This window comes from Lycium barbarum, chromosome 12, assembly GCF_019175385.1.
Source record: "Lycium barbarum isolate Lr01 chromosome 12, ASM1917538v2, whole genome shotgun sequence".
In the NCBI taxonomy this organism is placed as follows: domain Eukaryota; kingdom Viridiplantae; phylum Streptophyta; class Magnoliopsida; order Solanales; family Solanaceae; genus Lycium; species Lycium barbarum.
The window spans coordinates 66,505,873-66,532,151 of NC_083348.1; the positions used below are offsets into that span (position 1 = coordinate 66,505,873).

At 33.4% G+C, this 26,279-nt stretch overlaps 2 protein-coding genes across 2 annotated transcripts; both read right to left on the minus strand.

The window, feature by feature from the left end:
• Nucleotides 1–1,372: 1,372 nt before the first annotated feature.
• LOC132623275 (ubiquitin-conjugating enzyme E2 2-like) lies at nt 1,373–4,665 on the minus strand. Its single transcript, XM_060338010.1, has 5 exons — nt 4,497–4,665; nt 4,352–4,386; nt 3,524–3,604; nt 2,469–2,557; nt 1,373–1,501 (listed from the first exon to the last, which is right to left on the minus strand). The coding sequence occupies exons 1-5, from the start codon at nt 4,628–4,630 to the stop codon at nt 1,373–1,375; spliced, it is 468 nt and encodes a 155-aa protein (XP_060193993.1). The 5' UTR covers nt 4,631–4,665.
• A 2,201-nt stretch (nt 4,666–6,866) lies between these two features.
• On the minus strand, nt 6,867–10,319 carry LOC132623604 (probable WRKY transcription factor 72). The gene is made up of 3 exons (XM_060338379.1): nt 9,877–10,319; nt 8,517–9,059; nt 6,867–7,776 (listed from the first exon to the last, which is right to left on the minus strand). The coding sequence occupies exons 1-3, from the start codon at nt 9,967–9,969 to the stop codon at nt 7,021–7,023; spliced, it is 1,392 nt and encodes a 463-aa protein (XP_060194362.1). The 5' UTR covers nt 9,970–10,319; the 3' UTR covers nt 6,867–7,020.
• Between the last annotated feature and the right edge of the window lie 15,960 nt (nt 10,320–26,279).

The window sequence follows — 26,279 nt, forward strand, 5'->3', positions numbered from 1 at the left end:
TCTGAGCAATATAAGGACCTTGTGGTGTGGGGTCAACTTCTCTGGCTATGGGAGTACAATTTGGAAAGAGGAAAAAAAAGGGAAGATTCTCTCCTTGCATTTGTTTTTTATGTTACTTCAGATATGGAGCCTTCTTGTTCCTTTCTTTTTCTTTACATGTTCTGTTGGTTAATAACTGACTATTATTCATAATCCCTTTGTCTCATTTTACGTGATGGCATTTATTAGCTTAAGTATAAAAAGATTATAAAATGAATAAGGTATTTAAAAGTCTCGAAATGCCAATTTTTATCAAGAATCCATGACATAAGTCATGATATGTGGTCATGATATGTAACAAGGCAAACATTAGCGTATAAAAAGAATGTGCATGTTGTGCATGTAGATCACTTCTACCTAGTATTCACTCGGTTGAAGTGACACTACTAATACAGATGTATAAGCAATAGCACTTCAAGTGAAAAAATATTGCTATGAGATATTTTCTCCCTCATAGAAGTCCCCTCAAAATTAAAGGGAATATAGATTCACACAATTGGATACAAGAGATCATATTTACAGTTTCTCATAGTTAGAACTGTCAAAATGGGCTGGCCCAACCCAACCCAGCCCTAAAGGGTCAAAAAATTAAATGGATTAGGACGGACTGACCCTTTTAATTGAAGGGCCTGCAAAATGGTAGCCTAACTCAGCCCTAAGCGGGCTGGGGGCTAGGACGGGCCAGTCCTTTAAATTTTTTCGTCTTCCGAAATAACATTTTCTAAGTGATTTTTGGTACAATTTGGACATGAAACTTTTGCAATATAAAATAGAATCTTCTACCACCCATTCTCGCTCAAATCCATATCAAGAAAATAAATATAAATTATTATTTTTAATCACTAATTCAAATCACGTTCAAAAGAAATTAAACATAATATAAATTCTAAGACTAAAAAGTATTACTCCAGTTTGTAATTACTATTTAGTAGTAAGTACATTCTTTTTTCTCATTACTTTTTATCTTTTTGTTTAATTTACTTATATATTTTTTTAAAATTTATTTATTTATTATTCTTTTCTAGCCTGAAGGGCTAATCCAGCCCAACCCTTGAGGCCGGCGGGCCAAGAAAGGCTGGGCTTTTGGGCCTCACTTCTATATGGGCTAAAGATTCTTAGCCCAACCCTACTTAAATAAAGGATTGGGTTGGGCTGGCCTCGCGGGCCAAGCCCATATTGACAGCTCTACTCATAGTCAAGAAGAAGAAAATCAGAGCTCTTAACAGAACCAAAAAAGACAACATTTCATGTAGCGAAAACATTGAAAAATCTTAGTTTAACTCAGACAACTCGATCAGGGGAATGCCATGTAATATATTTAGCAACAGAGAAGTTAGTCTTCTGTCCAGCTTTGCTCAACTATTTCACGCACCTTCCTGTTGAAGACGCGCTTATTCACACCGAACAGGTGTGCTGCTACTGCATTAGCTGAGAAGACAGGGTTTGGATCACAGAGTAAAGACTGGACTAGGAAAAGCCACATATCATGGATTTACCAGCATAAATGCTTACGGTATACTTGCACGGATTGCTTTCTTTCAGCTAGAAGATGCTGAAAAATGCTAGTGATTTTTTTGATCCAGTTAATTATAAGAATTGACTTTATTTATGTTGTCTATCATCAGCTGTAATCTACTTACTTTTTTGAAGATTTAACAAAAAGGAGAACAATATAACCACCAATTGAATTAAGAAATGCTGAGATAAATCACAGCCGGAAAAAGCAACTTACTCACTAACCAAGGGGAAATACATAGCAATTATGTAAATACCTGCAACTATTGAGAGTACTTCTTACATGAGAATTGAACTCGTGCAAGGAATTGCTTATAGTAACAAATAAGGTTAGAGAACATGAAGAAAGACTTGATTCTGTGGGCTAGATTATCAGAACTACACGCGCATGTTCAAAAATAAATTTCATAGCCTACTAGTAATCTCAAGAGAACTGAAAACTTGTTGAGCGGCATCAAAAATAGTATCACTCGGGAACACATCTACGATCTATGTTATCTTAAGAGCAACAAACAAGAACCAGTCTGCTTTAGTGCATTTCTATTGATGCTTCTTTTCTTCCTCTATTCATATGTTCAATTTAATATGTTATTATTTATCATTAATGTTATAAAGGTGATGTCTAGTCAACTTGCATGAACGTCGCCTAATCCACCAGGTACCTCCTGCATTCTTGACTGATCTGAAATAATAGAGGCATCCAAAATAAAAAATAAAAAATAGAACAAGTCTAAACAGAGAAATGGTGAAGGAAATGAAACTCGTTCAAAATGTATGTGTGTGTTCATTAGCAGGAGATCACCAGCCTACTGACCAATGAAAACATTATGTCCTCAATAGTGATGGACTAACAGTGCAAAATCTAAAGTAAGAAAATGGAATTCACAGCTAGAAAGCAGAACATCTTATAATACCTGTATTGAGGTAAGTATAGCAGCGACGTCATATAGAAGACTCCATTGATTTTGCAAGGTGTCCAAGAAAATACTTCCATCTGCATGAACTGAGCAACAATAAGGAAAGGCATAAGAGATCAGCAAAACTATACTTTGCATGCAGTACGAAAAAGTAGAAAAACAAACTAATGCTATGTAATACTGGAAAAAATGAGAGGCAAAAACATCGATTGGAGATGGAGATCTTGGATTAGCTGAATGTGCAAAAACAGATAGAAACTAGAAACAATTGGAGTTAGAAATAATTACATATATTTGTGAAAAGTGCAAGCAGCACATATAGGATAAAATAAGAGAAGTTCATTTGAGATGTTTTGTCATGTCTGCCTAGAAATGCGCAGATCAGGCATGAAACCATGATGGTCAATAGTGTCAAAGGGGATGAGATAGACCTAAACTTATATGGAAGGAAGTTGTTTCAAAAGACTAATAATCTTTTCGAAGTCATGCAAACTTAGCAAAACATAAGAGTACAATGGTAGAAAAAGATCTATCAAAGCATTACCAACTAGTTGCGATCAAGACTTAATTTTGTTGGTATAGTCACATTAGTCCAATATTTGTTTAGGAGTCTATTTGATCTTGTTGAATATTTGTACATCAATAGAAAATGAGAGAGAACTTGTAGGGTCTGAGAGCCTAATTTGCTGTATATTGAAACGAGACGTGTCTAAATGAAACAAAATGGATAGTGATGATTTATATAGCATCCCAACTAGCTTAGAATTGCGTCAACCAGCTTTAAATTGAGTCTTAATTATTTTTGTTTTTGCGGAAGGCTTGACAATGCTGCAATGATTTACACCTACCAACGTTGCCCTCCCATACATAACAGTACGCATACACAAACACACACATATATACATCTGTACGAGAGAAAATGTGACTAGATTTTATCCTCCCATAAGAATTTATATAGTGAACGGTATTACCCTCTCTAAGGATTACAATTTTGCTAAGAACAAAGAGGAGTAGAGAAAAAAGGTGGGGGTAGATTTACTTGAGCTACTTACTATTTGGATGGAACATTCTGGAGATAAAGCGCACTCTTGGTGGCTTGTTAGGATAATCCTCTGTAAATTGAAGTGTAAGCAAACAACATAACATAACAGTCAAAGTTGGGCGAAGATATCTACAAATTGTACAAGCAGTTGTCCAAACAAATTAGACAAACCCCTGATGCTTCACTTTATTGGAAGAAGTAAATGGAAGAGGAAAAGGAAACAGCAAATGTAATGACCACAGAGATTGACATGAAACTAGAAAGCTACTAATGAGACAGTGAAATATAAGAAAAGGATCAATTGCTCTAACCATCCGCATAAGGCTATAGGAATATCTAACACAGCAAATGTAATGACCACAGAGATTGACATGAAACTAGAAAGCTACTAATGAGACAGTGAAATATAAGAAAAGGATCAATTGCTCTAACCATCCGCATAAGGCTATAGGAATATCTAACACAGCAAAGGGCACTGGTTATGAACGCACTACCTATCCTAGAATACCTTCTTCACTGAGAGGATAAAACAAGAAAATCCCAGCATTAAAGCCACAAAGCAAAGCACATACAAAGATCCCTGTATTACAATTACGCAACACAAATTCGACCATATCCACACAATAATTGTTCATAGATGCAGCTAACTTTCCGATGTGCTAGTTAAAGGGCACTTTATTTGTTCATAAATCACACAGATTTACCAAAACAAAAGCAGGAAAGGAAACAGCAAGTTCCAAGGCATAACTAAGTCTCAGGAAGCATATTTATGCCGAAGTGATACTCAACAATAAGGTTTCGATTCCTATCACAAACCAAAGGTAGTCACAGAGCAACATTGTCTCACCTCCATCCCATGGAGTGTCATCGGGATTGCATTTCAAGGGAAAAAAGAAAAGAAAAGCTGTAGGGCAGAAGAACAATAGCTACCAAGTTCAAATAGTTATGGAACCATGATTTTCATTCAATTCCAGATGTCATACCCGAATATAACAACATTCCATAGCATTATAATATTGTTGTCAACAGGTGCACCATTGATGCCAGCAGGAGGATCCTGGTGTAACCGCTTGAGATCCCTCATCAATCTCTCCCTCGCCGGTGTTGACATCCTCATTGTCTAATTAACAAACTACAATACAGGAACACAGATTTTTTTTTAATTTAAAAATAGCCTCATTTTCCAAGAGTAAAAGCTAAGAAATATAACACAATTTCCCCTCTGTGACCAATAGGCAGATCCAACATTTTAAACTAGTGGCTCCATAGTATATAATGCCACTGCACTCACTACTTTTTCTGTGACAATGGATATGGACTTTGTATAAATACATACTCTCTGAGTCTCAATTTCTTTAGATATCTTTCGAAGAAAACTGTACCTTTCTAAATGTGGAATATACTTAACTTTAACACTCCCAGTTGTCACTGAGATTACTTGTTGCATCCCCACAAATTGTCTGTTACAAGGGATTTTAGTGGTTTGTTCATATTTAGGTGGTGTTTGGATTAGTTTGTGTCAAACAAACTACCTTTCTTTCCTAAACTTGGTATTTAGTCAAACTACATCAAACAAATTGGTAAGCAGGGAGTACATTTAAAAATATTCAATTACATTGTGTAAACATAGTAAAGACATATACATGTATATTATGTTAATTTTTCAACTATAATGTGCGAGCCGCACGTGCCTGGCAATTTGCCACAAAACTATACAGGTCTATATATGAGGGCATGAGGCAATGTAACGCTACAAAATTTAGTCAAGGCAAAACAAAGAGGACGAAAGATGTAGCTCTAGATCCCCGGAAAGAAGTTTAACAAAGAGTATTACAACAACTACGCCTCAATATCAAGCAATAACTAAGAGTATCGGCTCGCATAAAGAAAAAAAAATGTCAATTCAATTCAATAAGGTTGATGTGAAAAAACCGCACAACACATAAACCAATCACGTGAATTATGCAGAAAAGCATAGGTGCAATGGAGATTGATATACCTGAAGGAAAAAGCGGCAATAATTTGAAAGATAGGGGACGGTTTTTGAATTTGAGATGGATAACTGGCCGCCCTGGTAGGTTTCCCCATGCAATGTACTTATGGTATGGTATGGTATTGCATTAGTGAATAGAGTATTTGGATAGAGGTATATTTGTTGTGGTTTAATAACATTTTTGTTGTTTGGTTTGATTACATGGTACTGTATAATAATGTGCAAGTTTACTAAAATATCCTTAATCCTTAATTACGAACTAGTTTATATATATTAATAAAACTAGAATAAAGGATAAAATAGGAACTTTAAAAAATAAGTAGGTGGTGGGGGTGGTGATGGTTGGGTGGGTGGTGGGGCGGTGGAGGGTAGTTGTGGGGGTGGTGGTGGGTGCGGAGGTGGGGGTGGAATGTACCTCTTATATAAACATAATGTTGCAATTTTTACTATTGAACCAAAAGTTTCCGAAATCTGTACCACAAAAAAAAAAAAAAAAAAAAAAAAAAAAAAAAAAAGTTCGGGAACAAATATAAATATTTTATATTCATTCCTATGAGATATATCCTAAGGAGATTAATAGTGATTCATCATGATTACTTCTATTGTCACACCAACTCACAACCAACTGCTTAAAAGGAGACAGTTCCATCAAGAACTTTAAAACTATAATTTGTTAGTGAAGTGATAGAGTCGTATTTGTGCAATTTGAGGGAAAGAAATTAAGTTTGGGTGGATAAAAATTCTTTCTAGATACAGTACTGTCACAATCCTTGCAAAGAAACAAACAAAAAAAGAATCTACTTCGGCCATAATTAAAAAGTTATACGGTACACATTGTATATGTAAGTTTTATCTTTCATTTAGTGTAGTACCAATGTATCGACAGAGTTTTTTAAGAGTAATAATAGACCATGCATATCAAAATTACTTCTTCAAAGATAAGACAGTAATGCCTCTGGGAACCAAGAGGTCTCACTTCTCAGGTTCAAATTCTAGCAGAGACAAAAAACACTAAGTGATTTCTTCCCATCTGTTCTAGTCTTGGTGGACAGAGTTACTTGATACCTGTTACTGGTGGGATGTGACAAGTATCCGGTGAAATTAGTCGAGACGTGCGCAAGCTGGCTCGGACACCACAGTTATCAAGAAGAAGAAAAATCTAGCTAAAAGATTGCTTGGCTAATTACCATGAAGTAAAGCTCATCAATATGATTTCAGAAAAAGGTTGTGTGAAGTTTAAGTCATGAGTGAAAAAGGCTAATCCAATCAATCTCCAGCTAGAGGTGTAACTTCTTTTGTGACCTGAAAGGGGCAAAAACTGTGTAGCAAGGCCCAACAGCACCATTCATATAATAAGGTCTAAGATTAAAAGTCATTGTGATTAAGGAAAAAAAAAAATGGTCAAAGAGTTTACATTTGGGTATATATGTAGCAAACTTTATCAAAGGACAAAAAAATGTCTAATTAAAATATGTCTACTTCACTAAACTGAATTTTCTCATCAAATCTTCAATTCAGGTTTTGGCGGCACCAACCATTGATGAAATAGCAGCAGCTAGCACTGATTGAAAGCTAGGATCTGAGGTAATTGCCTTTGTCAACGTTTCAGTTAGTGCCTGCTGAGAAGAATCCTCCTTCAATTTATTACAACTAGTGTTATTATTATCCTTTCCAATAAATGTTTGGTCAAATTGTTTTTGGGTTGAGCCAGTGTTTAAAAGGTTCTTGTGATACGGTAATGTACTAGTAGAATCATAATTTAGACCCCCACTGCCTAAAATTTCGGGTATTGTGGCCGACTCGGGCGAGGAAAAGTTCAAGCTGTTTGAAAGAAATCCCGAGCCGGATTGGAAATTGGAAGGAAAGTTGAAACTAGTGAATGATGAAGTGGTTGGGAATGTGGTGAAGTCTAACGTGATGGTGGGAAATGGATTCGAAGACGAATTGGATAAGTAGAGAGGCGTTGTTTTCGAAATATTAGGCAAATTTCTGATATCTTTTGCTGATTGAGAACTTGATGATGAGCCAGAAAGAAGCATAGAAGCTGCAGCAGAAGTGGTAGAGGCCATGGCAGTTGCCTCAATTGGAAGTGAATGATTATGTGTTCCTTCATAAGTTGTGATCAAAACGGACATGTCTTCGAGACATCGTTGGACTTGTTTTCTCACCGGGCATAATGGAGCGACTGAGCACCGATAATATGATCGTGGACACGGGTTACCTCTAGATATCTTTTGTCCATATTTCCTCCATTGACAACCGTCGTTTATCTGCCATCAATAGAGTAATCATGAGCTCCAAATGTTATGAACGGGAAAAAAGGAAATAGGGTGTGGAAGAAAATATGTAGTCAAAACTAAATGGACGAGCATGCAAGAAACTAGAAGTGAATTCAGAATTTAAACTTTATGAGTTCGAGTTCGGAATTCAAACCTATGCACTAGCTCTGCCTCTGCAAAAGAAAACAAAGGCAAAAGCCTAAGAAACAAGCGGTCCTCATCATTTCTCTACTGGAATTTAATTTTTGTGCACTAACCATATATAGAGGAAATGAGATCTCTTGCCCTCTTACAATTTGAATAGAAGAAAATGGCTTGTTTCAGATCTCTTATGTATTTTTTTTCAGATCTCTTATGTGTAAAAAATGTAACTTAAATTCATTTCTTAATCATCTTTTCCCTCCTAGTGAGTTCCTACATGAAGTGAAAAGGTTATTTAAGTGAAAAGGTTCACAAAAATAACGTGAAATAAATTGTACGTAAAAAGTCTAGATAGTATGCTAAGCATGAATTTGTATCCTTGAAAGTTAGAAATCAAGGTGAATAAAAGTTTGGAATTGATCTAATCAACTAATTTTGTATAAAAAACCTAGATTCTTTTGTACTAGACTTCAAACTAAATCAATGCTCCGATATGAGGAAAAACAAGAATTGAACTCACACCTATTCTGTAAAAAGCTGACACTAATATATTAGACAATAAGTTTTGGTAGTTGAATTTTTGTACTTACTGTTGGGTAGTCGCATTTTGTCCGAACTGATACTCGAGCTCTCTTGACATTAGGTTGGGAAGCTTCATCATCACCAGCTCTTTTGACACTTCCATCATCACTTCTCATTGTCTTGACAACTTCACTAGTTGGGCCTACTACCTTAACAGGGCTTGGATCCATATTGGGCTTTATAATATCTGATTCAGATATTCCACTAGTGTAGTCCAGCCCAAGTTTAAGCCCATCATTGGACTGATTACAAGAATGATATTCCTCTCTCGTCTTGTCGTAGCTTCTTTTCTTATCAACTTTCTTGGCCTCATTTGGACTCGGACTACGCCCCAATCTAAGTGAGACCAGTTCAGATTCTTCTTCATCTGCAATGTTTTCGGGAGTACATGTTGGGCTGACACTCTTCTTCGAATCTGGTTGACAAATATTGAAGAAGAGAGTTTGGAGAGAATTGTAATCCTTCTCTATTTGCTGAAGCAACATCTTTAATCTTGCGTTTTCTAGTTTGACTTCATTCACTTCTGCTATGGCTGACTTATATTCATCATCCTACATTTACAATTGTACAATTTAGTCAAACATTGTTTTCCCATATAGGCTCGTTTTGCCATAATTAATATTTCATATTTACAAATAAAGTATATGTGAATATTTGTTGATATCAATATCAAATACTTAACTTCGGTATTTGAAATACAGCTGAACATTGGAATTTGTTTGATATGAGTATTTTAAGTGAAAGAACGATTCAACTTTTACTTTTCTGTGTCGAATTCATGTCTAAACACAACTAATCGTCTTCTCATATATATGTTTTTTGAACTTTTTTTCCCAATTCAATCCAAGCATTTCATAGAAATTGAATAAACGCCAGATCTTTTACTGCTTTGACATTAAATGAAAGGCAATATATACTTAGTATCGATTGATTAAGAAGGATAATCAATTTCGTACTTGACGGTATCTAATACACAAACTCCCATCACTGATGGATGTTTAATAGTATTTAAGTGACTCTTTATTTTCTTTTGAACAATTTGATCTAAACAGAAATAAATATGTTCAAAAATACACACACTCAAAAACAAGGGTGGCAATTAAGTCGTTGGAGATAGAATTCATAGTTGACTCGAAACAAATCTGGGAAACTAATGAATTTTCTGCCAAAACTACGTAGAGGTCAAATTCCTAAAGCGAAATAATTTTGTTTCTTGATTTCCCATTTAGTTTCTGATACCGCTTTAGGAACCAAATCAAAATAAATTTTATTGGTAGAGCTCAAACACGAGACCTCAAACATCAAAAATGAATTGGGTATCAACGGCACATAGAATGAAGAAAAAGGTTTATAGAGATAGTGACTTACCTTTAAGGCTTTTCTGATATCTTCTTCATCATGATTATGGCCTTCTCTAGCTACAGTAGCTCCTGAGATGGAGTTATCAATTTTTTTCTCCATTTGCTTATTTGAAAGCTTTTTTGGGTGGACTCTTGAACAGTTATTGAAGGTTTGTTATAGTACTAATGCTTCCTCAAAGGACCCTTTGTCTTCAAACTAATATTATTATTAAATTCACTTAAATCTAAGTCTTCTCCTATCGCTATACTTACACACAAAAGTTTTAAATTTATTTTTTGAAGTGACCGCCAATCATCTTGTATATAATATTCGTTATTCTATACACACTCTGTTGATGACCTGACGAATGGAAGAAAAAAAGAATAAAAAAAGAACAGTTGAAGTTCAAATTCAACGCTAGTGACAGACGAGTTTTGAAGACTTTATGAGAAAACAACGTATATTTTGGCTGTCTCTGATCTTGATATATATCATTATGTTATATATTTTGAAATTGTGTCCTTCGTTTAGTAGTAATAAGTTTGAACTTTGAAGCTTTGTACGAAATGAAAGGTCACGCAAAAGGGTCAACGATATCATACTGTTAACTTAATTTGCCATGGCCGGTGACCAGATAGATTCGTAGGATATGGAGCTAATTAGCTAAAAGGAGAGACAAAACACTTCTCATATTTAATTTTTTACTATTAGATATCTAAAATGCACTAATTCAATTAATCTTAATTCATGCTAATAGGTGCACAACATGTACTTCTCTAATATGAAAGATTCTTCATTTTGAGAAGTCGAACACGACTGACTAAAGATAAAGAAGTTCTAATTATTCGATGAATTACTTATATATACCTAATATTTACACAAAATCAATGGATTCATAATGTGCATTATTTGTCTTTTACATAAACAAGAAATGTGATAATTTTTTTTATTATCCCACCACGGCACCACCGCCCCTCTTAGTGAATTAAGAACCTACAATTAATTACGGCTTAAACCAAATCAGCATTAAAAAAATGCTTAAGTTATTCCGTAACACCTACCTTGTTAGGGTTTTGCCCAGATTTTCTACCATAATTAGAATTCCTTTTTTGGTGGAAAAGATCTTTTTCATATTTGACTAATACTTACTTGGAGGAAAAGTTTTGTATTTCTATAAATTAAGGATTCTTTCTTCACACAAAAAATATAATAACATCCACAATATAGTCACTAAAGAATCTTGTTTATTGGAAGATTATTCTTTCAATAGTTTTCATCATTCTTTTATATTAGTTTTTGATTTGATATGTAGGCCAGTTGGCCAAACCATATTAAATATTATGCTTCTTTTAGTATAGTTTTTTTTGTCGTCTGATTTATCGTCGTTTAAGGTTTGCATTATTAGCTTCCGCATGACGATCGTTTATTTCGATCCCAACAAGTGGTATTAGCGCCAATGGTTCAGCCAATGATTCGGCGATGTTCAGGATATGTTCAAGACGGGTTCAAATCAAAAGCAACTAATATCACGATAATGAAGATTTTATTCAGGAATACTACATGTAGAGATTAATTTGAACCATAATTTCAGCATCCCTGCTGCTACATTTTTTAAAATAAAGCAAAATATTTTTAAACCAATTTTTACCACATAATATTTTTAACCATGGCAAGCAGCACTGATGAAAATTATGTGAAGAAGATGGATCAAGTTTTGTCAAGAAAATTCAGGCCAAAACGGGAGATTTGTTAGGGTTTTGCTTAGATTTTCTACCATAATTAGAATTCTTTTCTTGGTGGAAAAGGTTTCTTAGGTAGAAAAAATCTCTTTCATATTTGACTAATACTTACTTGGAGGAAAAGTTTTGTATTTCTATAATTAAGAATTCTTTCTTCACACAAAAAAATGCAATAGCATCCACAATGTAGTCATTAAAGAGTCTTGTTTATGTGAGATTATTCTCTCCATAGTTTTTAATGCTTTCTTTTAAATTAGGTTTTTTAATATGTAGGTCACTTGACCAAACCATATTCTAATATTATCTTTTTAGTATATTTTCTTTGCTGTTCAATTTATCGTCGTTCAAGGTTTGCAATTGTAAATTTCGGCATGACGCTCTCATTATTTCGATCCCGACATACCTCTTTTTTTCTTCTTTTCCTTATCACTCTTTTCTCAATGAGGAGATCAAAGAAAGACCTTTTGAGAGAAAAAGTGACTCTACAATGAAGACGCAAGAAAATTAACCACTCTTTTTTACAAATAAATATGTTTTTCGACATATTGCATGAAAATTTAGCTCACGTAACCCCAGATCTTTCATTTAATTTGACAGTGAAATTAAAAAAAAAAATAGACAGTGAAATTGACATTGCATTAGATTAAAAAGGATTATGACTTTTTCTTTTCCAATTCTTGACACTCAATACATCTGTCCCTCAAAAGTATTAATGTATTATAACGTTAATAACGTTGAATTATTTCGACAATATGGATCTAATCATGCTCTATTTTAATTAGAAGATTTGTTCATTAATTTTCAATAACAGATAAATTACTTCCAATTTGAAAGAGAGTAATGACAACACAACCCTTTAAATAAGACTCGTTGACCTAAGATCTAACTGTACCTATTAAGTGCCACAGATATAAACATTATATAGTAGCAACTAACTCAAACAAGAGAGAGATTTTTTTTTTCCAATCCGATGTCCAGTACTCGCTTGGACCCAATTAATCTGTATTTGCATCAAGAAATTCTACGTTGGAGAAAAAGTACAATCTATTAAAAGTAATTTCATTCACATGATTCGAACCGAAACTTCTAATTAAGGATATAAGAGTATTTACATCTGACAACAACGTTTGGTGGTAAGGGAGAGGTCTTTGAACTATTATAACTTATATATCATGAGGTCCACCTGATTTTTATTTTTCTTTCATCTTTCCCCCCTCCCAACTTGGTCATCAATGAGCTGCTGTAATTAATTAAGTGAACTATATTTTTAAATTGAACATGGCATGACACCAATATCTTAAGAGATTCCCTTTTTTAATACACCTCAATTACTGTGATTCTTCAAATTTGTTGAACTCCTAATTAGCCTACCGTTGAAACAAGACATCTCTGATCTTCTCATAATCCCTCTTGTCAATCTCTTGAAGACTGGGTACTGCATTTTTTAATATTTTATGTTAGTATTTAACTTATATACATTGGAATATAATTTATTTTTTATACTATCAATTTAATTTAACTTATTATAACATGTTTCATATATATTATGAACAATTAATTTAATTATTTTTAGACTATCTGATAGTGTAAAGATATTTTTATACTTTCAACATATATATATAGAGGTCAAATAATATGTTTCTCACTGTATTATAGTTACTGCAACGACTCTCTTGGTCACACAAAGGGCCTGTAGGTGCACTTTGAATATTCTTTGCTATAGAGACTTTATTTCGATTATATGAGCTGATTAGTAATGATATTTTGCCAACTCAAGTTGAATATTACTGAAATTTTCGTTGTTAATGAGTATTGATGAAATCGATCGTGACTTTAAACCCAGATCTGGACCACAATTGGTAAACAAATGCAAATTGAAATAATATCCCACAAGATGGTCAGCTGACCTGATTTGAAAAGTCTGAAAATTTGGTGTAAATGGCTTCTAGTTAAATAAAAAGAAAAAAAGAAGAACGAAAAGGATGCAAACTATGGAGTCTAATTCTTGATATGAGATTACACAAAAATATTTACACACTATCTATCTGGTAAGAGTATAACATTCACGCCCCCCACCCCCCCCCCCCCCCCCACCCCCACCCCAACCACCAGAAAAAAAAAGTCATGCTTTTTCAAAAACTCTCTCTAAGTTTAAGCAATTTATTGCCCTGGATTAGGAAAATTATTTTTTCAATGAATATCTTTAATACCACGGTCCACGAAGAACACAATAATTTACGTACATCCTTTTAAGAGTTCAAATGAACTTTGTTCTGGGCTTAATACATAGATGACCCCTCAAAATTGTCAATAAATTATATTTAAACACTTGAATTACTGGTCTTTTTCAATTAGTTAAGCAAATGAAGATATGATAAAGTGTTCTTACTAGAAACTTTCAGTTTCAATTTTGTTTTTTTTTTTTTTTTTTTTTTGTGTGTGTGTGTTCTCAAATGATCATGTTGTAGATAAGTTAACCCCCCAAAATAGGCAACCTCCTTTAATTATATGAATTAGTCTCAATAACCTGCAGTAAAACCTCAGACATATTCCAATTGAAGATGCTGTGTGTAACTAAATAAGATGACATATTTTAAGTAGTTAACTTATCTACGTATACGTAATGGGCATTTGAGATCATGCGCAAAAAGAATTCAAAAATTTGAACCGAAAGTATCAAATAGGAACACTTTTCATGTGTTTAGATGCTCAATTGAAATAAGTCATAATTGGAGTGTAGCCAAGTTTGAGGTGCTGAAGATGAATTAAGCCTTTTTTTTGTACTAGCTATTACATGTATTCCCTTTTGAACTCCGACCAGGTACAAAGAGTTCGTTAAAGAAGTAGTCTTTTACAAGAATTAACTACCTATCGATCATATTCAGAAGGAAGACAACGGTCCCCAAACGTTTCCAATTTTAAAACTTTTTCTTATTTTTTATGAAACATTACGTTCTACATGTTAAAGATGTCATGCATCTAATCAGACAAAATCTTAGACCTTCTCACTCAAAAGTCAAGTCTTAAAACTCTTAATTTGTTTTCTAGCGTAAGTTGTGAAGCATGTACATTGTACCGACTAGACTATATTTACATCAACGTCTGGCAAACCACTCCAAAAGTTAAATGCTATAATAGTGATAGCCCACAAAATCAAAAATATTGATTTTGCTAAAATGTGGTGATTGATCTCACTTTAGATTAAGTCTTGTTGGTAGAGGCCAGATTCGGATCGATTAGTTTATAAATTGATCAATTTAGTTTATATGTATTTTTTTTTTTATCTTCGTGTTTGGTAATATTAAAAGTGTTTATAAACTAAAAAAAATTGTTGTAAGTTGGTCACACCAAACTTATAATATTTTAGCTAATAAATATTTTTAGTTTAACAACAAATTTTACTATTTTATCCTGTATATATTTTTGTAATTCTCAAAAATAATGTCTAAAATACAAAACTCTCTCTCTCTCTCTCTCTCTCCAGCTAGTTCCGTAGTTCGTTCTTCTCAATATACAAATACTGTTATAAAATAATAAAGCAAGCAAGAATAATATTGTAGAGAAAGAGAGAAGAGAGAGGAATTCTTTATTTATATTGTTAGGGATTGATTTACAATGAAGGAGAACCTCTATATTTATAGGGGAAAAGTGACTTGATCCCAAAGTCATTAACTCTAATATTTCTCCTAAAGATAGACATCCATAATAATAAATAATATTTATAACACTCTCCCTTGAATGTCTATTTGATAGATAACGTGCCTCGTTAAAACCTTACTAGAAAAACCCAGTGGGAAAAATTCTAGTGAAGGAAAAAGAGTACACATTTCTAATAACACGCTATTTGGTTGCCTCATTAAAAACCTTACAAGGAAAAACCCAGTGGGACAAAAACCTTGAAAGGGAAAAAGAGTACAGCGCGTATTAACTCCCCCTGATGAGAACTTCAATCCAAAAACTTGAATCTTCACATCTCAATCTTATGCACCATCTTCTCGAAAGTTGCAGTTGCTAGAGACTTGGTGAATAAATCAGTCATATTATTGTTCGAACAAATCTCTTGCATGTTGATATCACCATTCTTCTGGAGCTGGTGTGTGAAGAACAACTTTGATGAAACATGCCTTGAGCTTTTATGAATCTGCTTTTTAGTTGGGCTATGTATGCTGCTGCATCTTCAGTCTTTGGATAGAGTTGCATTGGTATATAATATTATTGAAATCACTCCAAGTGCATTTCTGACTTGCTTTATAAACAGATGTTACCTTTATATGATTTGACTATCATGTAAAACAAAATCATATGATCATAATCCCTCATAGTCATAGCAAAATATATTAATACATCAATTGCATAAAGATATGACACTTCAGGACCAAAAAATCTTGCAAGTTTCTCATTTCAACTTCTTTCAACAGATAATATATTTCTTTTGAAAACTCTTCAAGAGTTTCCATAATTCTTAAGTCATCAACTTGCACAAACAATATCACAGATTTTGATTTTCACAAATACGTAGGGATAAATAGCCCTTAGTCATTAAACATTCATTAAGGTGATTAAATCACATTCACCTTGCTTGATTTAATTCATATAAGAATAATGAACAAATTTCTACAACTTGTGTATGCTTCAGGCATTTAAAATTCTTCAGGAATTTTCATATAATTTGGTCAAGTAATTAATATAGGCTGTGACAACATCTATTTCTATTTAAATATGTGACATCTTCTGGTGTCTGAACAAAATGTCCAATAAGCTTTACACATACCAAGATGCATCATTTCACTTGATAATAATTTCTACGTTAGCATGCTTTAATAGACGTAGAATTTAGATCCTCACAACCTTTTACAATATTGCGCTATATTGTACCAAAGATATCGTCGACGATATATTATCTTGTATCGGTTTGCAATAGGACATAACTTATTGAGATCTCATCACTTCCATTATTTTTAGGTACCTGACCTCTCATAAGGTTTCATAAAGTGTTATGTCGTAGGCTCTTCAAGAGCACATTGCCTCCTTATAATGATCATTGATCATTTTCTCCTCTTTCTTTTCAATGATTATTGCATTTGGAACCGATTAGTCTACCACGCTTCATGCATGCTATAGACTCTGTCCTTCAGGGACATGAATTTAATAGGAGCATTTTGCAGCTGAAATTAGAAATTAATTTTGGGTCAGCAAATGCTTCTAGCATTTGAGTTGAATTATCTTTTGAATGAGGATCATACTAATGATAATTCATAACATATTCCTCAGCTGCTTATTCTCTCCCCCTTATGTTAGAAAAACTAACATATATATATATATATATATATATATATATATATATATCCATCTTCTTTGGGGGAATCCATCTTTGTGCATCATGGTAGATTAATTAATCATATACCACACATATAAAACTGTTAGATGGAAATATTTGGTTCCTAACCCTGAACCAATTGTGAGGAGAGAATTTAACATAATTTATTGGTCTGAAGCATACAAGTGATGTTGTATACAATACATCATATCTTAGACCAACATATGAAGCTTTGTTCTCATAAGCAATGGTTTAGCTATTTATCGGAGGCATTCAACGCCAAACCAGCTTTGATATAAATCAACATTAACAAGATGAATTATCTTGATTACATAATCTGAAAATTGTTCTCTCAACTCAATTATTTTGAGCAAGTAACTTTGCATATGTCAAACTGCGGGTTAACAATAAACACACATGTGACCGTCTTATCGATGCATCTATTTAAGACATCACATAACAGGTGAACGGGCCCATATTCACCTTTTATAAAAAAAAATTCAGAATTTAGGAAATTCAATCCCAACATTAGCTAGTATAATCAACTTATCATGAGAACAAGCAACAAAGATAAATTCTTGAAGAATCTTCTAGTTCTTCAATATATGTCAAATACTTAATCATCTTTGAATCGGGATGGCCGAACCGCTTATGCCGACTAATAAAATTATTTATACTAGTAAACTTCAAGTTTACCATGCCATGTGCTATTTGTTTTAGTAAACTTCTGGTTTACTATGACATGGATTATTATTTTTTTGTACCAGTAAACTTCTGGTTTACTGTAACATGTGATTTCATCATGGTCATACTATAGTATACGTTGGAAAGTAAGGCGTGTAACCTTTCACATAGATATTTATTACCCACCATGATTTTGTAGATATTTGATCATCCCATCATTAATAGCTACAATATGATAGTCATTTACTTTAGTAAACTTCGGGTTTACTACTTGTATTTCGATCATAACAACTTTGGAGATAGGATGAATGCCATAATAATAAATAAACTCTTCAGGAGCTTTCAATTTATTTTTCATAATCAGATATTTTGGACACTACTGGAGTCATGATTCTTGTATATAAACAATTAGGTTCTTCTAGATCTTGATTATTACTTTTGTACTACCAAATATTGCTTAGACACTGCAGGTGTCTAGAAAAAATATTTTATTAGATATTTCTGATGTCATGAAAGAAAACGGTAAGCGAGTGGACATTTAGAAATAATAAATTCATAATTTAATTTTAATCTGAACTTGCTTTGAGAGTTATCCATATTAGTACTATTAGAAAGTGCAAAGTAAAATAAATACACATTAAATATTAGTACTATTAGAAAGTACAAAGTAAAAACTAAGTAATATAACAAACCAATGGTTATATTCTGATGAGAACCAATACAGACATGTGATATCAAATGGACTAATGAGTATAGTACAGTTTACACGCACACATGCAAAACATTCTTTGGCTGTGGATATACACCATAAACACATAGTGATAGCCATAAAATAAAAATGCACAGAGACTATAAAACTTATAAAGAAATGGTTTAAGATATATTTCACACCTTTCCTCCCATAATTTCATAATGGTCTAATTAACAAAGTGATGGATACTTCCATGTCATATACTTAAAGTTTCAAGTCGTTGTTTTCATCAAATAGAATTACACCCATCTTGATAAATTTTCATCAATATGATAAAAAAAAATGACTAGTTAATAAATCCTACTAGGATACAATAACTCACTTTTCTAATTTTAAAAGATTTGCATACATATAGTACTTTTTAAAGAGAATCCTTTTATGATGTATCGAAGACTTAATATAATAATATTAATTTAATGAAATTGGGTAGTGACCCATATCTCCTTATACCAGAACAAAGGATGAAAACACATAAATTATTATGGTTCTTATTAATGTATCTAGTGCCTATGTGGTTTAGGCTCAATCCAAAACAACAGTACGTACTACTCGTGGTTTACACGTACCTTAATATTCGACAAACAAATAATAGTTGTGCACTTGGTTTTGACATATTATTAAGAATATGCACTACATGACATATTGGTGTACTTCCTCGAGGGAAAAATATATAAATTGTTATTTCCTTCAGGAAAATTAAAAACATACAGTAGAAAACATTCAACAAGATTTGCCATCTTTTGCCTTAAAATAAAATTGATCAAGATGTTTCTACGTACGACAAATACGTGCAACAATGACTTTATACCACAAAATAACATTTATATTCTTTGTTATTTATCTCTTCAGGAGGTGTTGTGGTATTTCTTCATTCACTTCGGGGAATGAACCTGGTCACTTAGATGCGCTTTATGTAGAATTTTCAATAGCTTTTTTCTTTTTCCAACCACAAGAAGATATTGCTTCAAATTATTTCTCATATATCTTACAACTTCTTTCTGCCTCAGGAGAAAATTTTAAAGCTTTACTTCTTAAGGAGTAATGCAAAGTTTAACCACTCAAGAGTAAAGTTAGAAGTTCTACCAACTTCGGGGGTAAATTTAAGAGTTCACTACTTCAGGAGCAAATTTCAAAGTCTTACTACTTCGGGAGTAAACTTCAGATTTACTACTCCAAGTGTAAATTTTAGAGTCTTACTACTTCGGGAGTAAACTTCAGATTTACTACGAGTAAGGAAATTCAGAATATTTCTTCTCAATTATTCTTCCTCTTCTGGAGGTGAGTCGTGATATCTTCACAACCAAGTACATGTTGTTATTTATAGGCTTTACAATATTGTCATATTCACTTCAGAGAATGAATCTGTATTTGTAAGTTGTTTCACTCACTTCAGGGAATGGAACCAAATCACATGGACTTGCCTCAACCACATCAAAATTACAGTAACTTTCAACTTCTTCTTATGATGTTGCTACTTCAGGAGCAAATCGAGGCATGTATATAGAGATTTTTTCTTTAACATATCTCCCTTATAATCACAATAAGCCTATGAAAATATTACCACTTCTGGTGGTTGTAGACATAAATAAATTTATTCATAACGTGACTTAAGAAATATTGTCACTTCTGGTAATCACATGCATAAATATAAAATTATCAAGTAAAAACATGATTTAAATATTGTAAATATTGAATATCCGAGTAATTGCATTTTAACCTTTCACGAAAGTTATTAAATCTTCATGATTAACATGAATGAATACAAATAGTAGATGTATCTAACAGTACCTTTAGGCAACTCATTATAAGGAGAAATATTGAAGTCCTTGACATGCAGTAACATAATATTAAGGATGTACCTGGGCTGCCAAAGCGTAAAACAAACTTGAAAATTGATTAAAACCAAACTGTGATGGCGGCTGCCATATCCCTTGTACTGGTTCATCCTTCTTATCATTAGCTATATGTATTTATTTGCATCTTTACCTAAAGATGCAATATTTCACCTTTTTTTTTTTTTTTTTTTAAATTTTACAATTCAAAGCTTTGTAATTGCTAGGTAACGGACAGAAAAACACTCGGCGGTTTTACAATATTGTCTAATTTTTCAATTGGCTAGAGACTCGTGCTGATAACGTGTTATAAAATAATAAAGCAAGCAAGAATAATATTGTAGAGAAAGAGAGAAGAGAGAGGAATTCTTTATTTCTCTTGTTAGGAATTGATTTACAATGAAGGAGAACCTCTATATTTATAGGGGAAAAGTGACTTGATCGCAAAGTCACTAACCCTAATATTTCTCCTAAAGATAGACATCCATAATAATAAATAATATTTATAACATATACTTTTTAATTGCTAATTCATGAACACTTTTATGAACATGTTAGTCATTTAATAGAAAACTACTTCCTAGCTAAACGGGCTCTTAGTGTTTCATCTCCTATTCTGGCTTCATGAAGTTCAACATTTGAGTTTTTTTTTTTTTTTTTTTAAAAAAAACTCAAGTTATAATTATATAGAATATCATGTAAATATTTCGTGTGCAATTGGGTAAATTAACATGTTATAGGAAGTTAGTTATTATATTTATTAGGTTAATTATTGTTATTATTCATCATATAAATTTATTTATACCTTATAAGTGAATCGATTACGCAAATACTTTTTACATTATTAATGCACAAAACTTGAACTAAAATAATTAGTGCTCGATCTTATAACCATTTGAAAATATTATTTTATTACTTAATATATAATATTAAAATGAAAGTAATTTAGTGATGAATCAAGAAAGGGAAAACGGTGGTCCTGCCAGAATCCGAATGTGAAGACACGTTTCACTATAATCACTAAGTGCAGACGTTGAGGCCAAGTTGGGTTTTTCAATTGAATTTGGGTCAATGATTTAGATTAGGCATTAAGTCGGACCTGAACAGAAAACCAAAAAAAAAAAAAAGTATTTCAACTGAGGATGATTACTTAAACATCTAATTAGAAATTAAGAGCAGTTGACTATAGAAAAAGGAAATTTTAGAAATGAAAAAGAATAGTAGAAAACGAGACTGATTAAGAGCTTTGACCTAAACCTTTGACGTTTCATGGAACCAGCTCCTTCAAACCATTTTTTAAAATGGGAACCAGTTCTTGTATATTTATACAATTTTAGACTTAATAACTCTTTGTAATAACTTAAGATTGTTTCTTTTAGAAAAGAAAAATGGGACATGATTTATTAACATATGTAACTATGATTGAGTGGAACAATATTTCAAACTATCAATTTTCTTCTCTCACTTTCTAAGATATTGTTATTTGTTTCAAATGAATTAGTATGGAAAAGTGATCCGATTTGCATCAACACTATTGATATTTACAACCTATTGGAACTCAAGTTATTTATGGTTTCAGAAGGTATTGTTTTGCATTGTATGGTTAAACTTGAAATAATTATGCATAGACTATATAGTTAATTAATGGTTATTTTATTTCTTATTTGGTTTAATTACATTTTATTGTTCAATAATTGATAAGCTTACAAAATGTCCATAAATACTTTTACGATTACAATTCTCATCCCACAACAGAAACAATTCTTGCAACATCAAGACTTTGAAGCTTTGTTCAAGCAATTTTCAACTGATGAAATTTCACATGATAAAAGGTTCATTCTCCATCAATTGCCCCCTTCCTAACGATAAGAAATGAAAAAGTTTTTTCTCTAATAAAGGGAAGTTCAGTTCTATCATTATGACACAAGTATTGTTGCAAAAATAAATTCAAAATAAGATAAACAGAATACTCAGCACCATCAAGATCTTGATATAGTGGGGGACTATGTTGGGGTCTAATAATCACCTTACATAAATTTGTGCATGGTGAACTTAGATGCTTCTGTTTTATCGATGATTTTCGACCAACATACTTTGCTTTTTATATTGGACCTTGGTCCTCTATTATTATACTTTGCAAATAAATGTTCGTGACATTCGGATTTGGAAGCCGACCTTGCGGGTCAATAAGGTCTTCAATATAACTCGGTGTAATTACTCTCTTCCTTTGATTTTTTCATGGCCAGCCTAACTAACTTGTCATTGCTGACTTGTTAAACCTGATGTGGGGATATTGTACAATTTGGAAGAATTAGGCCCGGACTCTGAGTTACATTGTCTAGGTCATGGGAAAGTATCGTGATTGCTTGTCCAAATATTGATGTTCTATGCAAAAACTGCACTATTTTGAAAAATGATCAGTCCATCACCAATAAATTTCACGTTTTCTGAAAAATGCCGACCCTACTTGCGCAAAAATTATTCCTGAAAACTGTCAAAATGACATTGATAGTATGAAGCTAAATCGTGAAAAGGAGAACTGGTCAATGCTGCCACTTGACTACCTATTGCTCCAACGGTATTTCTGATTGACATGCTCCAATGAAATTCTTGTTGTAAACATCTGTTCAATCAAATATACTAATGTTACCATCTTAATCTTTGATAAATAGATCATTAAAGTTCATAAGTTAGTTTAATCAGAGACAGAGCTAGAATTTTAAGTTTATGGGTTAATTTTGAAAAAGACCTGGGTTATAGACAAATTATTTATTAATATTAAAAAGATCTTTAAAAAAAAAAACAAGGTTTAGACCAAAACTATTGAATTTTGCCAAATCCGTAAACGGATTTATAGCTCTGCCCAGAGTTTAATAGCCTTAATCATAAAAGTTTCATTATTTACCTGCTCAAATATCTCAATTGATCTTCGAAATAATAGATAGTTAAAGCCTATAAAAAAAATTGCTTAAAGGAAGAATTTTTATAAAGTAAATTGTGGGAAGTAAATAGTCTTTACAGTGCTGGAGTAGATCTTAACGATGCTATCCCTAAAATATCGTTGTTTAGCAATGACATTACAAATAGAGGAGGAACATTAAATTTTTTTGTTTCTCCCTGTCAGTGCTCGCCATCCATGCTAGTACTTCAATGAGTGGCCAGTGAGTGACACTTGTTTCCTTTTCGGTATACATGCTTAATTGGGGGTTCTCCGGGGCTTGCTGGAGGGATCAGCACTTATCAAGTATATTATTATAAGGTGAGTGCTTAAAGGAGGTGTGATTAGGCGTACTAACACCTGAGAATCTAATTCCACTGTGAGGGGTTTTAGATTCATTGTGAATGTCAATTGTAGGTCCTTCAGTAGAAAATAAATTTCTGCCTGTGATACAATATTGAAATGCTAAGGGAACCCTCAATTTCCACTATTATATATATGTATATATATTGGATGAAGGTTTACAAACTCACTGTATATGATTTATCTCCAGGGATTTCTTTGATATTAGAAGCTTTAATCACTTCCCTTGAGCACAACATATGTTGTTGGGATGTACGTGGCTATACATACATATATATCCTCCTCCTCTAAATTTTATTCTCTCTAATTCCATTTTATTTTTGTCACGCTCCAAAACCCACCCTATACGTAACAAGCATCCGATGCTATGAATAACACCAGAAGCACCTTATGAATCAATAAACATCTAATCCTTTCTGTTAAACAACCTATCTAAATAAATATGAAACAAGTCATTAATAAATTGGATAAAAGACTAACTATACTTAGAGATAATTATGTTGAAGTCAAATCAAATACTTAGTTAATAAATGTGGCAAAATGCCCCAACGAGTTATACGAGACTCCAACACACTACCCACAATCTGACAACTATCTATGGAGCTTCTAAGATGATGAGTAAATGTCTAAATCATCAGGACGCAGCTCGGAAACTAAAACACGAAAAGTAAAGATAGACTGGTGCCCCACGAACAATCATGTGAGCTTACCAAATAGTCTCGAAAGCAGTAAGTTCTCCTAAGTTGTAGGTGTATCACGAACCTGCTCTTCTACGTTACCTAACACACCATAAAAAACGACAATGGTATGCCTGAGTATTGGGTACTCAGTGAGTGTCTGTGGGACGATAAATAATGTAAAATAATATAATATAAGGCAGTGCAACAATGTAAGTAAAGCAGTTCGAAATTCAGAGATAAGACCATTCACCAAACTTAGAGAAACCATTATTAGAAACCATTAAGAGAGGTAAATCACTTTTCAATTAATTATGCCATTTATCAAGATTAAATCCTCCATTTATGAACTGAATATCAACATCAAGTCACTCACGAACAATAACAATAATGCCAATACAAGCCAAGTCAATGAAACGAAGGGATGACCATTAAGGTTCCCTAAAACCGCATGGAAGCACCACATCGGGGTTGTCACCCTCGATGGCTATCCTTCCTCCCGAATAGCTAGGTAAAATCACATCGGGATTATAAACCCTCAATGGCTAGAAATAGGCAAAATGACATCGGGATTATAAACCCTCGATGGCTATCCTTCCTCCCGAATAGCTAGGCAAAATCACATCGGAGTTATGAACCCTCGATGGCCACTCTTCCTTCCGAATGGCTAGGAATACCACACTAGGATGTGACTACCCCTCCTCCAGAGTAGCTAGGTGTCACGCACCAAAACCCCACCCTAGACGTGACCGGCATCCGACGTCATGAACAACATCGGAAGAACCTAAACAGTGCAATAATGACACTTGAACCCGCCAGGTTCAATATTCGCCTCCAACAGTTTATAAAATAAGTATAACAAATCATGAATATATGAATTAAATCAGCGGAAGTCTTTATTCATCCAATACTTAGTCAAACGTAATAACGTGCCCGAGAGTTAATCAATAACTCAACAACTACCCACAAGAACGTATACTATGGAGCTTCTAAGATATAGGACTAATAGTTTGACTCATTGGGACGCAGCCCGAAAAACTAATACTGAACAAACAAAAAAATAGGGTGTCCCACGAACGAACGTGTGGGCTCACCAAATCAGCAACAACAGTAAGTCCTTCCTAAGCGCCTGAAGTGTTAAGAACATGCTCTTCTCCATTACCTAACATACCATAAAAAACAACAATGGTATGCCTAAGTACTTCGTACTCAGTGAGTGTCTAAGGGGCAATAGTTACAAACAAGATATGATGAATAAAATTAATAAAATGATATTAATGAAAATCATAATTCAAACCCAGGAATAATGTAAGTCAGCAACATTAAAGAGTCATGAAAGAATCCAACAACGAAAGACATAGTAACTTAACTCCTTACCATTTACCATGCCAAGCATTTCACTTACGAATTCAATATCACCACAAGCCACTCACAGGTAACAAGATATGAAACAAGCCACTCATAGGCAGACTAATCAATCAATCGATACTTCGGGTTAGGAAACCACGGAGGCTAATAGTCCTCTGGACTAGCACAGCAATAGATACTCCGGGCTAGGAAGCAACGGAGGCTAATCATCCTCTGGACTAGCACAACAATAGATACTCCGGTCTAGGAAGATACGGAGGCTAATCGTCCTCTGGACTAGCACAACAATAGATACTCCGTGCTAGGAAGCAACGGAGGTCAATCGTCCTCTGGACTGACACAACAATACTCGTATCGATACGTTAGGATCCATAACGGCTAATCGTCCTCTGGATTAGCACAGCTTGCCCATACAGGCCCAAATACCAAAAAAATACAAATCATGGCATATTACCGAATCATCAATCATGGCTTAGAGCCGAATCTCACTTTTCAAGTCATCATCTCAAAATGGAGGCATTTCAAGTCATAACCGATTTAGAATCTTATTCAAATCTCTTTCAATTTCAAGTTCAAGAAACCCATTCAACAACAAAACAAGTTTAAGGTCCAACCTTTAGAAGATTAAGTTCAATCATCCAATAATGGGAAAAGCAAGTTTCACAAAGTAGTATAGTTCGTATAAGGTTCGATGCGGGCTTGACCCTACACACGCATGACCTTGTCTAAAAGAAATCATCTTTAATTCCAGAATTAGTTCC

Coding starts and splice junctions, on each gene's coding strand:
- LOC132623275 (XM_060338010.1), bottom strand. CDS start 4,630: ATGAGGATGTCAACACCGGCGAGGGAGAGATTGATGAGGGATCTCAAG. Junction 3,605..4,351: donor ATGGGATGGAGGTGAGACAA/TGTTGCTCTGTG, acceptor TGTTATGTTGTT/TGCTTACACTTCAATTTACA. Junction 2,558..3,523: donor CAGAATGTTCCATCCAAATA/GTAAGTAGCTCA, acceptor ATTGTTGCTCAG/TTCATGCAGATGGAAGTATT.
- LOC132623604 (XM_060338379.1), bottom strand. CDS start 9,969: ATGGAGAAAAAAATTGATAACTCCATCTCAGGAGCTACTGTAGCTAGA. Junction 9,060..9,876: donor ATATCAGAAAAGCCTTAAAG/GTAAGTCACTAT, acceptor TTGTAAATGTAG/GATGATGAATATAAGTCAGC. Junction 7,777..8,516: donor CAAAATGCGACTACCCAACA/GTAAGTACAAAA, acceptor TATTGATGGCAG/ATAAACGACGGTTGTCAATG.